The 20503-nt window shown below is 43.5% G+C and overlaps 1 protein-coding gene across 1 annotated transcript in view; it reads left to right on the forward strand.

Annotated features, from left to right (window-relative positions):
- The window catches only part of LOC139376635 (calcium channel, voltage-dependent, T type, alpha 1G subunit), a 319317-nt gene that overhangs the window by 246351 nt on the left and 52463 nt on the right, over nucleotides 1-20503 (forward strand). Inside the window, exon 22 of the mRNA XM_071119441.1 lies at nucleotides 18667-18793. Coding sequence (XP_070975542.1) covers nucleotides 18667-18793 — 127 coding nt within the window. The remainder of the gene's footprint in view (nucleotides 1-18666; nucleotides 18794-20503) is intronic.

The following is a 20503-nucleotide window of genomic DNA, read 5'->3' on the forward strand; positions in this document are numbered from 1 at the left end:
ACCTTTCAAAAGTTTGGGGTCACTTGTTTTTGAAAGAAAAGCAATTTTTTTTTGTCCATTAAAATAACATCAAATTGATCAGAAATACACTGTAGACATTGTTAATTTTGTAAAAGACTATTGTAGCTGGAAACAGCAATTTTTTTATGGAATATCTACATACAGCGTACAGAGGCCCATTATCAGCAACCATCACTCCTGTGTTCCAATGGCACGTTATGTTAGGTAATCCAAGTTTATCATTTTAAATGGCTAATTGATCATTAGAAAACCCTTTTGCAATTATGTTAGCACAGCTGAAAACTGTCGTTCTGATTAAAGCAATAAAACTGGCCTTTAGACTAGTTGAGTATCTGGAGCATCAGCATTTGTGGGTTCAATTACAGGCTCAAAATGACCAGAAACAAAGAACTTTCTTCTGAAACTCGTCAGGCTATTCCATGCGAGAAATTGCCAAGAAACTAAAGATCTCATACAAAGCTGTGTACTACTCCCTTCACAGAACAGCGCAAACAGGTTCTAACCAGAATAGAAAGAAGAGTGGGAGGCCCCGGTGCACGACTGAGCGAGAGGACAAGTACATTAGAGTGTCTAGTTTGAGAAACAGATGCCTCACAAGTCCTCAACTGGCAGCTTCATTAAATAGTACCCGCAAAACACCAGTCTCAATGTCGAAACAGTGAAGAGGCGACTCCAGGATGCTGGCTTACTAATGCATATTTTTTTTGTATCACTTAGTATATTTGAGTTTAACCATAATATTTGTAGTAATATTTGATCAACCTTTTCTGGTGGATTAAACTGAATTTGCAACCAACTTTCTATGGCTTGTTTTAAAAATAGCGAGATGGAGATTATTTCATTTTAACATAACCTAAAGTGAGAGGTTGTAATCTGAATAAAGGGAAAAGGGCAATTCTTGAACACGGGGTGAGAAATTCTTACGAATCTGCTAGAGATGAAATGAAGACAATGGCGCCGACAGAGAGGGCAGCCGTGCTTCTAGCTCCCAGGCAACGTTGCAGTATTTTTATTTATGTGTTGTGTCTTATATTATTAGCCCAAAATGTTTTTTTTGTGTTATTACATACATCCGGGAAGACCTATCGGATATCAGAGCGGCGGTAACTTGCCAGTATTACGACCAGGATATCAACTTTCCCAAATCTGATCCTTTGTTCGTACCCCCCAGGGCAATTGAACTGATTCCAGAGGCTGATCCAAAACACCACCGGCGGAGAAGAGGTGTTCGGAGTGGACTTCTAGTCCAACTCAAGAGGTGCGCACACCACCCACCGCTTCTGAGTATGTTACTCATTAATGTTCAATCCATGGATAATAAAGTTGACGAGCTCAGGGCGAGGAATTCCTTCCAGAGAGACATCAGGGACTGTAACATAGTCTGTTTCACGGAAACATGACTCTCTTGGGATATACTGTCTGAATCCGTACAGCCATTTGTGTTCTCAGTTCATCGCGAAGACAGGAATACATTTTTTTCTGGGAAGAAGGGTGGGGGTGTATGTTTGATGATTAACTAATCATGGTGTGATTATGCTAACATACAGAAACTCAAGTAATTTTGTTCACACTACCTAGAATACCTCACAATCATATGCCGAACTTCACTGGACTTTATGCAATCTGGAATCCACATATCTTGAGGCCGCATTTATTGTAGCTGGGGATTTTAACAAAGCAAATTTGAGGAAAACGTTACCGAAGTTCTATCAACACATTAACTATAGTACTCGCGCTGCTCAAACACTCGACCACTGCAACTCCAACTTCCGGGATGCCTACAAGGCCCTCCCCCGCTCTTCCTTCGGAAAATCTGATCATGACTCCATTTTGCTCCATCCTTCCTTTCGGCAGAAACGCAAATAGGAAGTACCCGTGCTCAACGCTGGTCTGACCCATCGGAATCAACGCTTTTTATCACCCAGACTGGGATATGTTCTGGGTAGCCTGAGACGAATATACTGATACGGTGACTGAGTTTATCAGGAAGTGTATAGGAGATGAAGTATCCACTGTGACTACAAACAGTCAGAATTTTACATACACCTTAGCTAAATACATTTAAACTCAGTTTTTCACAATTCCTGACATTTAATCCTAGTAAATATTCCCTGTTTTAGGTCAGTTAGGATCACCACTTTATTTTAAGAAAGTGAAATGTCAGAATAATAGTAGGGATAATGATTTATTTCAGCTTTTACTTCTTTCATCATATTCCCAGTGGGTCAGAAGTTTACATACACTCAATTAGTATTTGGCAGCATTGCCTTTAAATTGTTTAACTTGGGTCAAATGTTTCGGGTAGCCTTCCACAAGCTTCCCACAATAAGTTGGGTGAATTTTGGCCCATTCCTCCTGACAGAGCTGGTGTAACTGAGACAGGTTTTTAGGCCTTCTTGCTCGCACACGCTTTTTCAGTTCTGTCCACAAATTTTCTATAGGGATGAGGTCACGGCTTTTGGGATGGCCACTCCAATACCTTGACTTTGTTGTCCTTTAGCCATTTTGCCACAACTTTGGAAGTATGCTTGAGGTCATTGTCCATTTGGAAAACCCATTTGTGACCAAGCTTTAACTTCCTGACTGATGTCTTGAGCTGTTGCTTCAATATATCCACATAATTTCCCCCCCTAATGGTGCCATCTATTTTGTGAAGTGCACCAGTCCCTCCCGTAGCAAGCACCCCCTTCAACATGATGCTGCCACCCCCGTGCTTCATGGTTGGGATGGTGTTCTTCGGCTTGCAAGCATCCTCCTTTTTCCTCCAAACATAACGATGGTCATTATGGCCAAACATTTCTATTTTTGTTTCATCAGACCAGATGACATTTCTCCAAAAAGTACGATCTTTGTCCTCATGTGCAGTTGCAAACTGTAGTCTGGCTTTTTTATGGCCGTTTTGGAGCAGTGGCTTCTTCCTTGTTGAGTAGCCTTTCAGGTTATGTCGTTATAGGACTCGTTTTACTGTGGATATAGATACTTTTGTACCTGGACCACAAGGTCCTTTACTGTTGTTCTGGGATTGATTTGCACTTTTCGCACCAAAGTACGGTCATCCCTCCTGAGTGGTATCATGGCTGCGTGGTCCCATTGTGTTTATACTTGCATACTATTGTTTGTACAGATGAACGTGGTACCTGCAGGCATTTGGAAATTGCTCCCAAGGATGAACTAGAGGTCTTTGCTGAATTATTTTCTTTTCCCCATTCCCCATGATGTCAAGCAAAGAGGCACTGAGTTTGAAGGTAGACCTTGAATACATCCACAGGTACACCTCCAATTGACTCGAATGATGTCAATTAGCCTATCAGAAGCTTCTAAAGCCATGACATAATTTTATGGAAATTTCCAAGCTGTTTGAAGGCACAGTCAACTTAGTGTATGTAAACTTCTGACCCACTGGAATTGTGATACAGTGAATTACAGTCATGCACAAAGGAGATATCCTAACCGACTTGCCAAAACTATAGTTTGTGAAGGAGAGATTTGTGGAGTGGTTGAAAAATGAGTTTTAATGACTCCAACCTGTGTATGTAAACTTCCGACTTCAACTGCATATATTCTTAATTCCGTTCCTTTACTTTAGATTTGTGTGTATTGTGTGTATTGTTGTGAAATTGTTAGATATTCCTTGTTAGATATTGCTGCACTGTTGGAGCATTCCACTACACCCGCAATAACATCTGCTGAACACGTGTATGTGACCAATAAAATTTGATTTGATTTGAGAGAACCTGCTCTGATTTAAGTATAACTTTTGTATGATTGTAGCCTTTAGTGAGAGGTCTAATGCTTAATATTTAATCATTTCTGCCCTCCAAATTTCTGCCCTCGAAACTCCAAAAATGATGGCCGGTGAGTCAGAAGCAGGTGCAGGTGAACGTTTGAATTAAACAACAAAACCAAGAACACGACACTAACATAAGGCAGTATGCCGAGACACAAGAACACAGGGAGTGTTTTTTTAAATGTATTTATTTTCATGTTGGGGGTGATTTCGGGTCCGGGTGTTGGAGCTGAGCTACCTGGGAAGCCTCAGCCGGTTTTGTAGGCTCCCATGCCTCACCGGGTTGGATAGGCTCCCATGCCTAAGCTGGATGAACAGTTACCCGTGCCTCAGCCGAGGCAAGCGGGGAGGTCTGAGCCAGCTCATCAGGCTCTTACTTCTCAGCCGGTTCGTCAAGGTTTCTGCGCCTCAGTATTGGCGACCTGACCGCTCTGGATCCCTGGGATCGTCCATGTCGTTGGCGTCCTGCGGCTGGAGCCAAACACGCCAGGGAGGGGTACTGGGGTACGCTCTCCCTTCGGCGCTCTAGGTCGTCATGCTCCTGCACCTCAGCTTGATCAACAGGCTCCCGGCACCTTAGCAGGGGTGACCGGTCCCCTCCTGATCACCGGGATCGTCATCTTGGTCGGCGTCCTGTAGCTGGAGCCGCTCCCTCTCTGGCCTCTAGGTCACCAGGCTGCTCGTTTATGGCGCACACCTGTCACCAGCTTTACGCGTATTTGCGCATAATGAACTCACCTGGACTCCATCACCTCCTTCATTGCCTTCCCTTTATATGTCACTCCCATTTGTTTCTTCCCCAGTCATCATTGTTTCTGTTTCATGTCGTTGCGCTGTTTGTGTTTCTTGTTCTGTTCATTTATTTATTAAATGTATTCACTCACTGAACTTGCTTCCCGACTCTCAGCGTACATCGTTAAAATATTCATTATATAAATAGGCCCGTTTAATTTTGTCTGGCTTACCGTTAAAAACAAAATTGGATATCATATCATCATCATATCATTTAAAAAGTGTGGCAAGGCCATAAGCAAATACGTAAACTCGGATATGACTAAAGAGTTAATCAGGGTAATTTTTCCACAAATAACCCGGTATTTTCAATTCCATGCTAGTGTAACAGTATAACTTTAGACCGTCCCCTCGCCCATACCCGGGCGCGAACCAGGGACCCTCTGCACACATCAACAACAGTCACCCCTCGAAGCATCGTTACCCATCGCTCCACAAAAGCCAAGGCCCTTGCAGAGCAAGGGGAACTACTACTTCAAGGTCTCAGAGCAAGTGACGTCACCGGTTGAAACGCTATTTAGCGCACACCACCGCTAACTAAGCTAGCTGTTTCACATCCGTTACACTAGCAAGAGCTTATCTATTTTTACTTTCTATTGAAATGTATTGCAGTGAGATCATTTCTTTCTTTCGGCATGTGAATATGGAGTATGTCCACCTCACCGTCAGACCATTTTATTTGTAAATTACTTGGTAATGTAAAAGTTGTATTTTTTTGTGATCCTGTTGGTGTGTGTTTGTCGTTGTGTGTGTGTGTGTGTGTGTGTGTGTGTGTGTCTGTGTGTGTGTGTGTGCGTGTGTGTGTGTTTTTCCCTTACCTCATGGCTCTCCTCTCGTGAAGCTCTAGAGGCTTTGCCTGCACTAAAATATTTATCAACATCTCAGGAAGAGCACAAAAATCAAATATTCATTTTTCCTGCCCAATTTACCCACAAAACTCTGAGGATACCCACTTCAATCTCCTACCTGACCCCTCTCAATTATGACCCCTGACCGCTTGGAAATGGAATCTACTATCCCTGCCTCCAAACTAAAAGTGCTTTTATCTTCAAGTTCAGATTTGTGTGTGTGATCTCAGCAGCTTGAACCCATCAGACTAACAGTCATTTTCTATAATATAGTTTGTTTAGTTGATGTGGGTTTATGTACAAATATTGGGAAAGTATTCAGACCCCTTCCTTTTTTTCATATTTTCTTACGTTATAGCCTTATTCTAAAATTGATTAAGTAAAAAATGTTCCTCATCTACACACAATAGTGTTACAGATCCCTCTGGAACTGTGTCATTGCGCACACCTGGTCCCCATTCCCACTGATTGTATTTGTATAAATGTGCCCTTTGTTTCACCATTGGGCTGTCAATTATTGTTACTATGTCCGTTGGTCGTGTGATTACCTGTGCTGTGTGTTTTGACTTTCGTGCCGTTGAGGATTGCCGGTCTCGTCCCATGTGATAATCATTGTGCGCTTGTGTTATTTAATCGAGGTACTCCTTGCTCTTTCCTTTGGGTTTCTAGCCTGTGTGTTGTATACATGTTTGTTTGGTCTTCATCCCTGTGCCTTTACATGGCACGCTGTAATTTTGGGTAATGAAAAAAATAATAATTACGCATTCCTGCGCCTGTCTCCCGACCATTTATGCCAACGTCTTATAGCTTGGGGGTAGAAGCTGTTAAGGAGCCTTTTGGACCAAGACGTGGCACTCCAGTACCGCTTGCCGTGCAGTAGCAGAGAGAACAGTCTATGACTTGGGTGACTGGAGTCTTTGACAAATTTTTGGGCCTTCCTCTGACACTGCCTAGTATATAGGTCCTGGATGGCAGAAAGCTTGGCCCCAGTGATATACTGGGCCGTACGCACTACCCTCTGTAGCGCCTTATGGTCAGATGTCGAGTAGTTGCCATACCAGGGGGTGATGCAACCGGTCAGCATGCTCTCAATGGTGCAGCTGTAGAGCTTTTTGAGGATCTGGGGACCCATGTCAAATCTTTTCAGTCTCCTGTTGTTGTGTCCTCTTCACAACTGTGTTGGTGTGTTTAGACCATGACACCAAGGAACTTGAAACTCTCAACCCGCTCCAATACATGGCTGTATTCGGCCCTCTTGTCCTGTAGTCCACGATCAGCTCTTTTGTCTTGCTCACGTTGAGGGAGAGGTTGTTGTCCTGGCACCACACCTCCAGGTCTCTGACCTCCTCCCTTTAGCCTGTCTCATCGTTGTTGGTGATCAGCCCTACCACTGTTGTGTCGTCACAAACTTAATGATGGTGTTGGAGTCGTGCTTGGCCACGCAGTCGTGGGTGAACAGGGAGTACAGGAGGGAACTATGCACGCACCCCAGAGAGGCCCTAGTGTTGAGGAGCAGCATGTCAGATGAGTTGTTGCTCACCCTTACCATCTGGGGGGCGGCCTGTCAGGAAGTCCAGGATCCAGTTGCAGAGAGAGGTGTTTAGTCCCAGGGTCCTTAGTTTAGTGATGAGTTTTGTGGGCACTATGGTTCCCACAAACTACACATAAAGGAATATGTAGTTCTTGTATTTATTCAAGTTTTCTGTCAGTTTCAACACTTTGGTAAGATCTTGACTTGGAGCTGGCGGGAATAGTGCGCGAGAGAGAAATAGGATAGGAAGTTAGCGACATTCGAGGTAGAGCGAGAGAAGGAGAGATGGATGAAGAAACGGAGGGAAACGTTAAGCTGGTGTTCTCTCTTCTCCGCTGACGCTACAGCTGATCGCTCCGATCAGGAATAATACAATAATAATATCTCTTTTGAGAGTACACTCAGAAAAAAAGGTGCTATCTAGAACCTAAAAGGGTTCTTTAGGCTGTCCCCATAGGATAACCCTTTGAAGAGCCCTTTTTGGTTCCATGTAAAACCCTTTCCACAGAGTGTTCTACATGGAACCCAAAAGGGTTCTACCTGGAACCAAAAAGGGCTCTCCTATGGGAACAGTCAAAGAACCCTTTTGGAACCCTTTTTCTAAGAGTGTATTAATTAGCTTTCAAACCCCAACGCTCGGACGAGAAGAGAGGAAAAGAGGGGAGGGGAGGACAGTTGATGAGAGGTAGAGTGCATGAAAAGGCCATAATATTAGTATGCTGGTCTGGGTTTCTGTGATATATGGTATCTAAAGCTATAGATGTACTAAAGGCTGTCTCAGAGAAAGTTCAGTTAATTTGACAGAGAATTAAAGTTATGCTTCAAGGAGAGCTCTGAAAATGAGGGCTTAATGTGTTCTGAACTGAGCTTGTGTGGCAAGCATCTCTTTTTGGACACTGTGTTAACTAACCTCCAGATGAGCTTCAATGCCATACAACTCTCCTTCCGTGGCCTCCAACTGCTCTTCAAAGCAGGGAAAACTAAATGCATGCTATTCAACCGATCCCTGCCCGCACCTGCTCGCCCGTCCAGCATCACTACGGCTCTGACTTAGAATACGTGGACAACTACAAATACCTCGGTGTCTGGTTAGACTGTAAACTCTCCTTCCAGACTCACATTAACCATCTCCAATCCAAAATTACATCTAGAATTGGCTTCCTATATCACAACAAAGCATCCTTCACTCATGCTGCCAAATATACCCTCGTAAAACTGACCATCCTACCGATCCTCGACTTCGGTGATGTCATCTATAAAATAGCCTCCAACACTCCACTCAACAAACTGGATGCAGTCTATCACAGTGCCATTCGTTTTGTCACCAAAGCCCCATATACTACCCACTATTGCGACCTGTACGCTCTCGTTGGTTGGCCCTCGCTTCATACTCATCGCCAAACCCACTGGCTACATGTTATCTAAAAGTCTCTGCTATGTAAAGTCCCGCCTTATCTCAGCTCACTGGTCACCATAGCAGCACGCGCTCCAGCAGGTATATCTCAAATCAAATCAAATGTATTTATATAGCCCTTCGTACATCAGCTGATATCTCAAAGTGCTGTACAGAAACCCAGCCTAAAACCCCAAACAGCCAGCAATGCAGGTGTAGAAGCACGGTGGCTAGGAAAAACTCCCTAGAAAGGCCAAAACCTAGGAAGAAACCTAGAGAGAAACCAGGCTATGTGGGGTGGCCAGTCCTCTTCTGGCTGTGCCGGGTGGAGATTATAACAGAACATGGCCAAGATGTTCAAATTTTCATAAATGACCAGCATGGTCAAATAATAATAATCACAGGCAGAACAGTTGAAACTGGAGCAGCAGCACGGCCAGGTGGACTGGGGACAGCAAGGAGTCATCATGCCAGGTAGTCCTGAGGCATGGTCCTAGGGCTCAGGTCCCCCGAGAGAGAGAAAGAAAGAGAGAATTAGAGAGAGCACATTTAAATTCACACAGGACACTGGATAGGACAGGAGAAGTACTCCAGATATAACAAACTGACCCTAGCCCCCCGACACATAAACTACTGCAGCATAAATACTGGAGGCTGAGACAGGAGGGGTCAGGAGACACTGTGGCCCCAACCGATGACACCCCCGGACAGGGCCAAACAGGAAGGATATAACCCCACCCACTTTGCCAAAGCACAGCCCCCACACCACTAGAGGGATATCTTCAACCACCAATTTGCCATCCTGAGACAAGGCCGAGTATAGCCCACAAAGATCCCCGCCACGGCACAACCCAAGGGGTGGCGCCAACCCATCTCACTGGTCACCCCCAAAGCCAATTCCTCTTTTGGTCGTCTTTCCTTCCAGTTCTCTGCTGCCAATGACTGGAAAGAACTGCAAAAAATCTCTGAAGCTGGAGACTCATATCTCCATCACTAGCTTTAAGCACCAGCTGGCAGAGCTACTCACAGATCACTGCACCTGTACATAGCCCATCTGTAAACAGCCCATCTATCTACCTAACCTCTTCCCCACAAAGGAACATACAGTATTTATTTATTTATCTTGCCCCTTTGCACCCCAGTATCTCTACTTACACATTCATCTTCTGCACATCTATCATTCCAGTGTTTAAATTGCCATATTGTAATTACTTCGCCACCATGGCCTATTTATTGCCTTAACTCCCTCATCTTACCTCATTTGCACTCACTGTACATATACTTTTTGTTTTCTTTTGTTCTACTGTATTATTGACTATGTTTTGTTTATTCCATGTGTAACTCTGTGTTGTTGTATGTGTCGAATTGCTATGCTTTATCTTGGCCAGGTCGCAGTTGCAAATGAGAACTTGTTCTCAACTAGCCTACCTGGTTAAATAAAGGTGAAATAAAAAAATAAAAAAATATCATAGGACTAAATTAAAATAATGGAGAAAATCAACGCTTGACAAAACTAATATTAATATTAATAGCTAAAAAGTATGCAGATCAATTTCTTTTCACATTCAAACTATCACACAAACAAAAGGGAGAAGAGCAACACACTAGAGCATTGGAATTGTACTTGTGATTTTCAGTTTGTCGGTTCAGAGTCTTTAGTTTGGTTTCAGGGGAGGAGAGGACTGTGTGAATTAAACATGAGTCTGTGTTTTCCCCTCAAGCATTGGAGTGTGTAAGGTTCACACACACACACACACACACACACACACACACACACACACACACACACACACACACACACACACACACACGATTAGAAGAAGACATTATATACATCCCTGACTGAGGTGACATTACGGCCAGTGAGAAAGAGTCCCTGTTCCTCTCTACTCATCTTTTTCTTCTCTTCAGCTCATTCATTCATCCATCCTCAGTGACTGTTCTGTTCTAACACTCTGCATACTGGATATGCTGAATTAGGTAAGAAGGAAAAGACAAGGAGAGAAGAAAAAAACGATCCTACACTCTACTCCAACTACTCACATTGTCCCAGATACCAGTGCATGCGTGTGTATTTACGTCTCTGTCTGCAGGTGTGTGTGTTGGTTTTCCTCATTACGGATATTAATGCCATTATACAGAAGCAGAGAGGAGTCTCCAGGAGAGTGTGTGTGTGTATTTCTTTGTTTAACATGGCACATACACACTACTGTGTTCATCCATCAACACTGTGACCTCAATTCAGGCTTCACCACAGGGAATTATTAGCACCTAAATGTCCCCTTTAAGACCCCTTACCTCCCCTTTATGTCTCCTTAAGTCACCTTATTTCAACATAGCTCTCTCACAATTAGCTGCAACCAGAGGGAAGATAGACGGTTCCAAAATGCCAGGGTGGTGGGGGTCAGGAGTGTTAGCCACATTGTCTATTGATGTATCCTCTCTGTCTTCCCTTGGTTGACCCCTGTCAGCTGTGTGTTTTGGCTCACCCGTCTCTCCCATCTGAGGGGTTGTATCCTCGTACCCCTCGCCCTGTGACTGAGTAGGGTAGGGTCCATCTCTCCTTCCATCTCTAAAGTACCTCCTTCTATCCATCCCTCCATCCATCTCTCCTTCCCCCTTCATCCTCCATCCCTTGCTCAGAGTCGTTTAATCAGAGTCGTTCTCTGCTCGGGAACGAGCGTCTCGCTTATTGCTTTACTTGTTGTCGTTCCTCCGAGCGAGGGAAGGACGGAGGGAGGGAAACCATGAATGAATAGACATTTTCCATGTATGAATAGACAGTATTGAAAGAGTCCCTGCTATAATCATCAGTGTGTATTGACTTGTCATAAAAGACTTGGCAAGACAAGCACCTTGACTACACCCTAACAATGTTTTTGTTCCAAAGACGCATCGTCTTGAATGTCATGAGGAGAAATCACTGCTTTTATATGCAGACTTAGAAAACAATGAGGTAAAAAACACTCATGATTTACTGTGCTAGATACATAAGCAAGGACATGGGAACGGTAGGAGAGACGAGACCCTACTTAACTGTACAAACAAAGATGGCAAGTTTCTATCCTCTGTGGACTCGCCAAATTTCTTGCCGCTTCTCCCTCGTCTTCTCATGTTTCCTCCCTCTATCTCGCTCTCTGGTATACACTGAGTGTATGGTCGGGGCATGGGGAGGGAGAGAGAAGCTTTTACAAAAAGTGGTCAAATATATAAAAGGTAGATTTTACACTTGGATTTTTTGGCAAGGACATATACAGTATTCTACCCTCCACAACATAACCCTCACTTCAAATCAAAACTCTAAACCTACAACCTGATTTTGGACAAAATGACCTGGAAGGATTACTGCTAACAAAGAGTATTATTTCCAAGCTATACAGCAAATACTCTGGCAAACAAACAACAGAAACCTGAAAGCACCATCCAACCTTGCTAGGACAGAACATATCTGACTGCAACTTCAATTAATACTGAGGAGTGAAGTGAGAGGAGTCAAAGCCCTTGAGCTCAGCAATGGCCGGATAGTTTCACAGCCTACCTCACCCAAATGCCGAGGTCTTTGGAGCCCCCTCCGGCACTTCAGAGGACATTACAATACAGGAAAATTAAGAGACACCTTTTGCTGACTATTATAAAATTTGGAACATAAGCAACTTAAACTTCCACACAGACCATCCCCTGGCAGGCATAGTGCAGTGTTGGGGGGGTGGGGGGGTGGGGGGGTGTTAGTGAAGGGTGGAATCTCAGGATACGAGACAACAAGGACTATGAGTCAGCCAATGTCAACCTGTACAAGTCTGGTACAGTAATGGTACAGGGCAAGCCCAAACAGTTTCAGCTATACTTTCACATAATCAAAGAGATAGCTCAGCAGGATATGCTCTCTCTTGAGAAAGATACACCCTCCTCGAGTGTGTCAGACCAGACCTCTTCATTATACAACCCCACAGATGAGCAACCCCAAGTGGAAAGTCAGCCTCCCAGCACAGAGTACTACTCCCTTATTGAAATGAAGGATACATTCACCCAGCTGGAGGTACGGCACGTGGAGATGGAACAGCAGGTGAACACACTCCAGTCAGCACAAAAAAATAGTCCAGCTCAACAACACCCCCTCAACCAGACCCGGAGAGCTGGAGGTGGAGAGAGACATATCTGCACTATGGACTGTGGTGAGACAACATCAACAGGAGAAAGAGCAGGAGAAAAAGAACAAACAGCAAACATATATACATGATCAAATACAAATCCTAGAATCAACTATTAAAGACTGCCATAATCCACTGGATTCTCCAATTACATTGAATGAACTACAGGACAAAATACAAACCCGCCAACCCAAAAAGGCCTGTGGTGTTGATGGTATCCTCAATAAAATCATAAAATATACAGACCACAAATTCCAATTGGCTATATTTAAACTCTTTAACAGTGTCCTTAGGTCTGGCATCTTCCCCAATATTTGGAACCAAGGACTGATCACCCAATCCCACAAAAGTTACACAAAAGTTTAACTTGAGTCAAACGTTTCGGGTAGCCTTCCACAAGCTTCCCACACTAAGTTGGGTGAATTTTGACCCAATCCTCCTGACAGAGCTGGTGTAACTGAGTCAGGTTTGTAGACCTCCTTGCTCGCACACGCTTTTTCAGTTCTGCCCACAAATCTTCTATAGGATTGAGGTCAGGGCTTTGTGATGGCCACTCCAATACCTTGACTTTGTTGTCCTTAAGCCATTTTGCCACAACTTTGGAAGTATGCTTATGGTCATTGTCCATTTGGAAGAGCATTTGCGATCAAGCTTTAACTTCCTGACTGATGTCTTGAGATGTTGCTTCAATATATCAACATCATTTTCCTACCTCATGATGCCATCTATTTTGTGAAGTGCACCAGTCCCTTCTGCAGCAAAGCACCCCCACAACATGATGCTGCCACCCCTGTGCTTCATGTTTGGGATGGTGTTCTTCGGCTTGCAAGCCTCCCCCTTTTTCCTCCAAACATAACGATGGTCATTATGGCCAAACAGTTCTATTTTTGTTTCATCAGACCAGAGGACATTTCTCCAAAAAGTACGATCTTTGTCCCCATGTGCAGTTGCAAACTGTAATCTGTCTTTTTTTTATGGCAGTGTTGGAGCAGTGGCTTCTTCCTTACTGAGCGGCCTTCCAGGTTAGGTCGATATAGGACTTGTTTTACTGTGGATATAGATACTTTTGTACCTGTTTCCTCCAGCATCTTCACATGGTCCTGGTTCTGGGATTGATTTGCACTTTTCGCACCAAAGTACGTTCATCTCTAGGAGACAGACCTCGTCTCCTTCCTGAGCGGTATGATGGCTGCGTGGTCACATGGTGTTTGTACTTGCGTACTATTGTTTGTACAGATGAACGTAGTACCTTCAGTCATTTGGAAATTGCTCCCAAGGATGAACCAGACTTGTGGAGGTCTACAATTTATTTTTTGAGGTCTTGGCTGATATCCTTTGATTTTCCCATGATGTCAAGCAAAGAGGCACTGAGTTTGAAGGTAGGCCTTGAAATACATCCACAGGTACACCTCCAATTGACTCGAATTATGTCAATTATCCTATCGGAAGCTTCTAAAGCTATGACGTAATTTTCTGGAAATTTCCAAGCTGTTTGAAGGCACAGTCAACTTAGTGTATGTAAACGTCTGACCCACTGGAATTGTGATACAGTGAATTATATGTGAAATAATCTGTCTGTAAACAATTGTTGGAAAAATGACTTGTGTCATGCACAAAGTAGATAGTCCTTGTCACGCCTGACCTTAGATATCTCTGTTTTCTGTATATTTTGGTAAGGTCAGGGTGTGACTAGGGTGGGTACGCTAGTTTTTGTATTGTCTAGGTTTTTTGTAGGTCTAGGGGTTTTGTATGTCTATGTTGGCCTGATATGGTTCCCAATCAGAGACAGCTGTTTATCGTTGTCTCTGATTGAGAATCATATTTAGGCAGACCTTTTTCCCTACTTTCTGGTGTGGGATCTTGACTATGTGTAGTTGCCTGTCAGCACTATTTTGTATAGCGTCACGTTTCGGTTTTTCTTTATTGTTTTGTTTAGTGAGTTTCAGTTTATTAAAATATGTGGAACTCTACACACGCTGCGCCTTGGTCTTATTCAGACGACGAACATGACAGTCCTAACCGACTTGCCAAAACTATAGTTTATTAACAAGAAGTTTGTGGAGTGGTTGAAAAACTAGTTTTAATGACTCCAACCTAAGTGTATGTAAACTTCTGATTTCAACTGTATGTGTGAACAGCAACCTTGGGAAAATCCTCTGCATTATCATTAACAGAAGACTTGTGCATTTCATCAGTGAAAACAATGTACTGATTAAAAGTCAAATTGGCTTTTTACCAAATTACCGTACGACAGACCACATTTTCACCCTGCACACCCTAATAGACAAACAAACAAACTAAAACAAAGGCAACGACTTCCCATGCTTTGTTGATTTCAAAAAAGCTTTTGACTCAATTTGGCATAAGGGTCTGCTTTACAAATTGAGTGAAAGTGGTGTTGGGGGGAAAACATACGACATCATAAAATCCAGAGACAGGGATGCAGCTTAAGTCCCACCCTCTCAGACATATAAACTCAGCAAAAAAAAGAAACGTCCCTTTTTCAGGACCCTGTCTTTCAAAGATAATACGTAAAAAATCAAAATAACTTCACAGATCTTCATTGTAAAGTGTTTAAACACTGTTTTCCATGCGTGTTCAATGAACCATAAACAATTATTGAACATGCACCTGTGGAACGGTCGTTAAGACACTAACAGCTTACAGACGGTAGGCAATTAAGGTCACAGTTATGAAAACTCTGAAAAACACCAAAAGAAAGATGCCCAGGGTCCCTGCTCATCTGCGTGAACATGCCTTAGGCATGCTGCAAGGAGGCATGAGGACTGCAGATGTGGCCAGGGCAATGAATTGCAATGTCCGTACTGTGAGACGCCTAAGACAGCGCTACAGGGAGACCGGACGGACAGCTGCTTTTCCTCGCAGTGGCAGACAACGTGTAACATCACACATGCGGGACAGGTACAGGATGGCAACAACAACTGCCTGAGTTACACCAGGAACGCACAATCCCTCCATCAGTGCTCAGACTGTCCGCAATAGGCTGAGAGAGGCTGGACTGAGGGCTTGTAGGTTTGTTGTAAGGCAGGTCCTCACCAGCCATCACCGGCAACAACGTCGCCTATGGGCACAAACCCACCGTCGCTGGACCAGACAGGACTGGCAAAAACTGCAATTCACTGACAAGTTGCGGTTTTGTCTCACCAGGGGTGATGGTCGGATTCGCGGTTATCATCGAAGGAATGAGGGTTACACGGAGGCCTGTACTCTGGAGCGGGATCGATTTGGAGGTGGAGGATCCGTCATGGTCTGGGTCGTGTGTCTCAGCATCATGGAACTGAGCTTGTTGTCATTGCTGGCAATCTCAACGCTGTGCATTACAAGGAAGACACCCTCCTCCCTCATGTGGTACCCTTCCTGCAGGCTCATCCTGACATGACCCTCCAGCATGACAATGCCACCAGCCATACTGCTCATTCTGTGTGTGATTTCCTGCAAGACAGGAATGTCAGTGTTCTGCATTGGCCAGCGAAGAGCACAGATCTTAATCCTATTGAGCAAGTCTGGGACCTGTTGGATCGGAGGGTGAGGGCTAGGGCCGTTACCCCCAGAAATGTCGGGAACTTGTAGGTGCCTTGGTGTAAGAGTGGGGTAACATCTCACAGCAAGAACTGGCAAATCTGGGGCAGTCCATGAGGAGGAGATGCACTGCAGTACTTAATGCAGCTGGTGGCCACACCAGATACTGACTGTTCCTTTTGATGTTGACCCCCCTTTGTTCATGGACACGTTATTCAGTTTCTGTTAGTCACATGTCTGTGGAACTTGTTCAGTTTATGTCTCAGTTGTTGAATCCTGTTATCTTCATACAAATATTTACACATGTTAAGTTTGCTGAAAATTAACGAAGTTGGCAGTGAGAGGACTTTTTTTTTTTTTTTTGCTGAGTCTATATCAACGAATTGGTGAGACCACTAGAACAGTCTGCAGCACCCGGCCTCACCCTACTAAAATCTGAAGTCAATTTTCTACTGTTTGCTGATGATCTGGTGCTTCTGGTCCCTAACCAAGGAGGACCTACAGCATCACCTAGATCTTCTGTACAGATTCTGTCAGACCTGGGCCCTGACAGTAAATTTCCCAAAAAAATTCCAAAAAAGGTCCAGTTGACAGGACCACAAATATAAATTCCATCTAGACACTGTTGCCCTAGAGCACTCAAAAAAACTATGCATTCCTCGGCCTAAATATCAGCGCCACAGATAACTTCCACCGAGCTTTGAACGATCTGAGAGACAAGGCAAGAAGGGCCTCCTAAAGCATCAAAAGGAACATAAAATGTGACATACCAATTAGGATCGGGCAAAAAATACTTGAATCAGTTATAGAACCCATTTATGGTTGTGAGGTCTGGGGTCCGCTCACCAACCAAGAATTTACAAAATGGGACAAACACAAATTGAGACTGCATGCTGAATTCTGCAAATATATCCTCAGTGTACAACATAAACCACCAAATAATAATTGCAGAGCAGAATTAGGCCGATACGCTCTAATTATCAAAATCCAGAAAAGAGACGTTAAATTCTACAATCACCTAAAAGGAAGCTATTCCCAAACCTTCCATAACATAGCGATCACCTACAGATAGATGAACCTGGCGAAGAGTCCCCTAAGCAAGCAGGTTCTGGGACTCTGTTCACAAACACAAACAGACCTCACAGAGCCCCTGGACACAATTATACCCAACCAAATCATGAGAAAACAAAAAGAGAATTACTTGACAAATTAGAAAGAATTAACAAAAATAAATCTGCAAACTAGAATGCTATTTAGCCCTAAACAGAGAGTATACAGTGGCAGAATTCCTGACCACTGTGACTGACCCAAACTTAAGGAAAACTTTGACTATGTACAGACTCAGTGAGCATAGCCTTGCTATTGAGAAAGGCCACCGTAGGCAGACCTGGCTCTCAAGAGAAGACAGGCTATGTGCTCACTGCCCACAAAATGAGGTGGAAACAGAGCAGCACTTCCTAAGCTCCTGCCCAATGTATGACCATATTAGAGACTCATATTTCCCTCAGATTACACAGATCTACAAAGAATTTGAAAACAAACCCAATTTTGATAAACTCTCATATCTACTGGGTAAAATACCACAGAGTGTCATCACAGCAGCAAGTTTTGTGACCTGTTGACGCAAGAAAAGGGCAACACCACTGTAAATACAACCCATATTTATGTTGATTTATTTTCCCTTTTGTACTTTAACTATGTGCACGTCGTTACAACAATTTGAAATGTCTTTATTATTTTTGAACTTTTTGAACAAAAAACTTGACATTTTTGACTGTTTATTTCACTTTTTTAAAATGATTTACTTAACTTGCTTTGGCAATGTTAACATATGTTTCCCATGCCAATAAAGCCCTTAAATTGAATTAAATTGAATTGAGAGAGAGAGAGAGAGAGCAGATGATAGAATTACATTTATGATCATCCAAATGTGTTACACTGGTGATGTGTGGGGGAGTGGATAGGTCCGTGAATGTGTTCGTGTGCGTTTGACCGACTGTGTTTCTCCATATCTGTGTACTGATCAGTGTTATTGATCTGGTCTTAGTCTCAGTGTTATCTCCATATCCTCTGTATATCTTCTCTCAGTTTTTCTCTTAATGAACTATTGATTTCCTTTCACCCTCCCTTCTCACCGAACATGAGACCACTGGACTGAAGACAAAGCTGAGCTTAGCATGCAGCCTCACAGATAGACAGTCAGGTGGTAGAGAGTGACAGACAAGTAGAAAGACAGAGAGGTTGAAAGACAGACAGAAAGATAGACAGACAGGTAGTGAAGATACCTACTGGTTAGGGGGAGAGACGGTGCAGAGAGAGAGGTGAGACGAGGGGAAGAGGTACTGGAGGGGTGAGGGCAATTGACTGTCACTGATTCCCTGTGACAGAAAAAAGGGCAGAGGGCTAGGAGACGAAGGGTGAAGAAGGGAAAGGGGAAGAGGGGGGAAGGGAAAGGGAAGAGGGGGAGGGAGAGCCACAGGCGTCTCCATCTGGCCTGGCTGCTCTGTAACAGACCTAAACAACTCTTTCTCTTTCTCTCTCTCCTACACTCTTCATCAGTCTTCTAAGTTTAACATTGTGCCTCTGTGTCTCTCGGTGTTCTCCAGTGTTATCAGCAGGGCGCCAGGTCTGAAGCTGGTAGTGGAGACTCTGATGTCATCTCTGAAGCCTATAGGGAACATCGTGGTCATCTGCTGCGCTTTCTTCATAATCTTTGGTATCCTGGGAGTACAGGTGAGGATAGACAATTTATGCAACCCATACAAAAAGCCCCAGCATATTATTATTCATTTGTAATCATTAAAAAAATAATTCCACTTTGACATTATGGGGTATTGTGTGTAAATCAGTGACACAACATCTCAATTTAATCCATTTTAAATTCAGGCTGTGGAAAAAGTCAAGTGGTGTCAATTCTTTCGGGAGGCACGTGTTCCCAAAACAATAGGATTCAACCAATGTCAGGGATCATTTTTCTTTCAAGTAGTTTTCACGTCTTAATAACTTTGGCGTGAGAACTCGTCTCTACTCCTTATACACACCAAACTCTTCTCTCCACCTCAGAGTTTATTATTATAATAATGTTTTACGTTTATTTAACCAGTAAAATACCATTGAGGTTAGAAACCTATTTTTTGAGGAGGACCTGACAAGAGGTCAGCAGGAGGGGGTCAGCATGTACACATAACACAAGAGCACAGTACAATACATAAAAAAAACAATTACAATGGTCAATACCATTTTCTTCTATGAGATTTCAACTCAGACAGTAACACCCTCTCCTCCAGAAAAGCATTGTAGTAGGATTGATTCCCCATTTCCGTCGTTGCCCTAGGAACTGTGAATGAGAGCACTGACTGAGAGTGGAGGCTGTAGGATTGTGATGTTGTTGTTTGCGAGGAGCAAAGATATTAATGGAGTAGCCCCAAGCACTGCCTCATACACAACTATTGCTTAAGCCTTCTGGTAGGAAGGGAGGGCCACTTCACCGTGTCATATACTGTAGTTTACAGTGGCCTTGCATTAGTTATGAACCTACGCACTCCGTGATAGACCACTTCCAGTAGCTTAAGGGTAATGGCGGAGGCTCGCATGTAAATAACACAGATAAAAATGTCTCTTAGACAAAATCCTTCCTAACTGACATAGAAAAAAATATATTGAAATACAAACTCAAGTTCAGTTTATTTTCCACGTTTTCAATGTGCTGTTTGAGTGGTTCTCCAGCCTGGTCCTGGGGACCCAAGGGGCTGCACTTATTCGTTTTTGCCTTAGCTCTACACACCTGATGCAAATCAACAAAGCTTGATGATGAGTTGATCATTTGAATCAGCTGTGTAGTGCTAGGCCAAAAACTAAAATGTGCTCCCCTTTGCGTCCCCAGGACCAGGATTGAGAACCACTGACTAACCCAGGGGTGTCAAATTCATTCTTCCTCGGGGGCTGCATTCAGTCTTTAACGAGGTCCTGAAAATTGGTTATATTTCCTCACTGTCCAAATTTGCAAAAAAAATTCCTCTGTCCATCTTTTTAGGAATGTTATATGCTCCCTGACTGTCTAGCTTTCATTTAGATTATTATTAGCGAGCTGGACAAAGTCAAGATTTGGTTTTAGTCATTTGAAAGTATATTGACTTAGTCTCCCCCCCCCCTTCCCCAGTGTGTTTGACACCAACCCTGATCTAACCAAATGCCTAGGTACTTAGACAGATACTCCTTCGATCAGCTGGCCATTTAATGTTAAATGGACCCCTGAGGGTCTCATTTCGTGAGTTGTCGAAACTCTAACTTTATGCCCTCCTGTGCCACACTCTGGGTGGGTTCTGTTGGAGAGAGAGTTTTGCAACCAATCCAACACTCTAGCACCAAAACCAATGTTTTCGAATCTACGCAGCAACAGGGCATGGTCAACAGTGTCGAAGGCTTTCAATAAATCAATAAAAC

Source organism: Oncorhynchus clarkii, chromosome 20, assembly GCF_045791955.1.
Source record: "Oncorhynchus clarkii lewisi isolate Uvic-CL-2024 chromosome 20, UVic_Ocla_1.0, whole genome shotgun sequence".
In the NCBI taxonomy this organism is placed as follows: domain Eukaryota; kingdom Metazoa; phylum Chordata; class Actinopteri; order Salmoniformes; family Salmonidae; genus Oncorhynchus; species Oncorhynchus clarkii.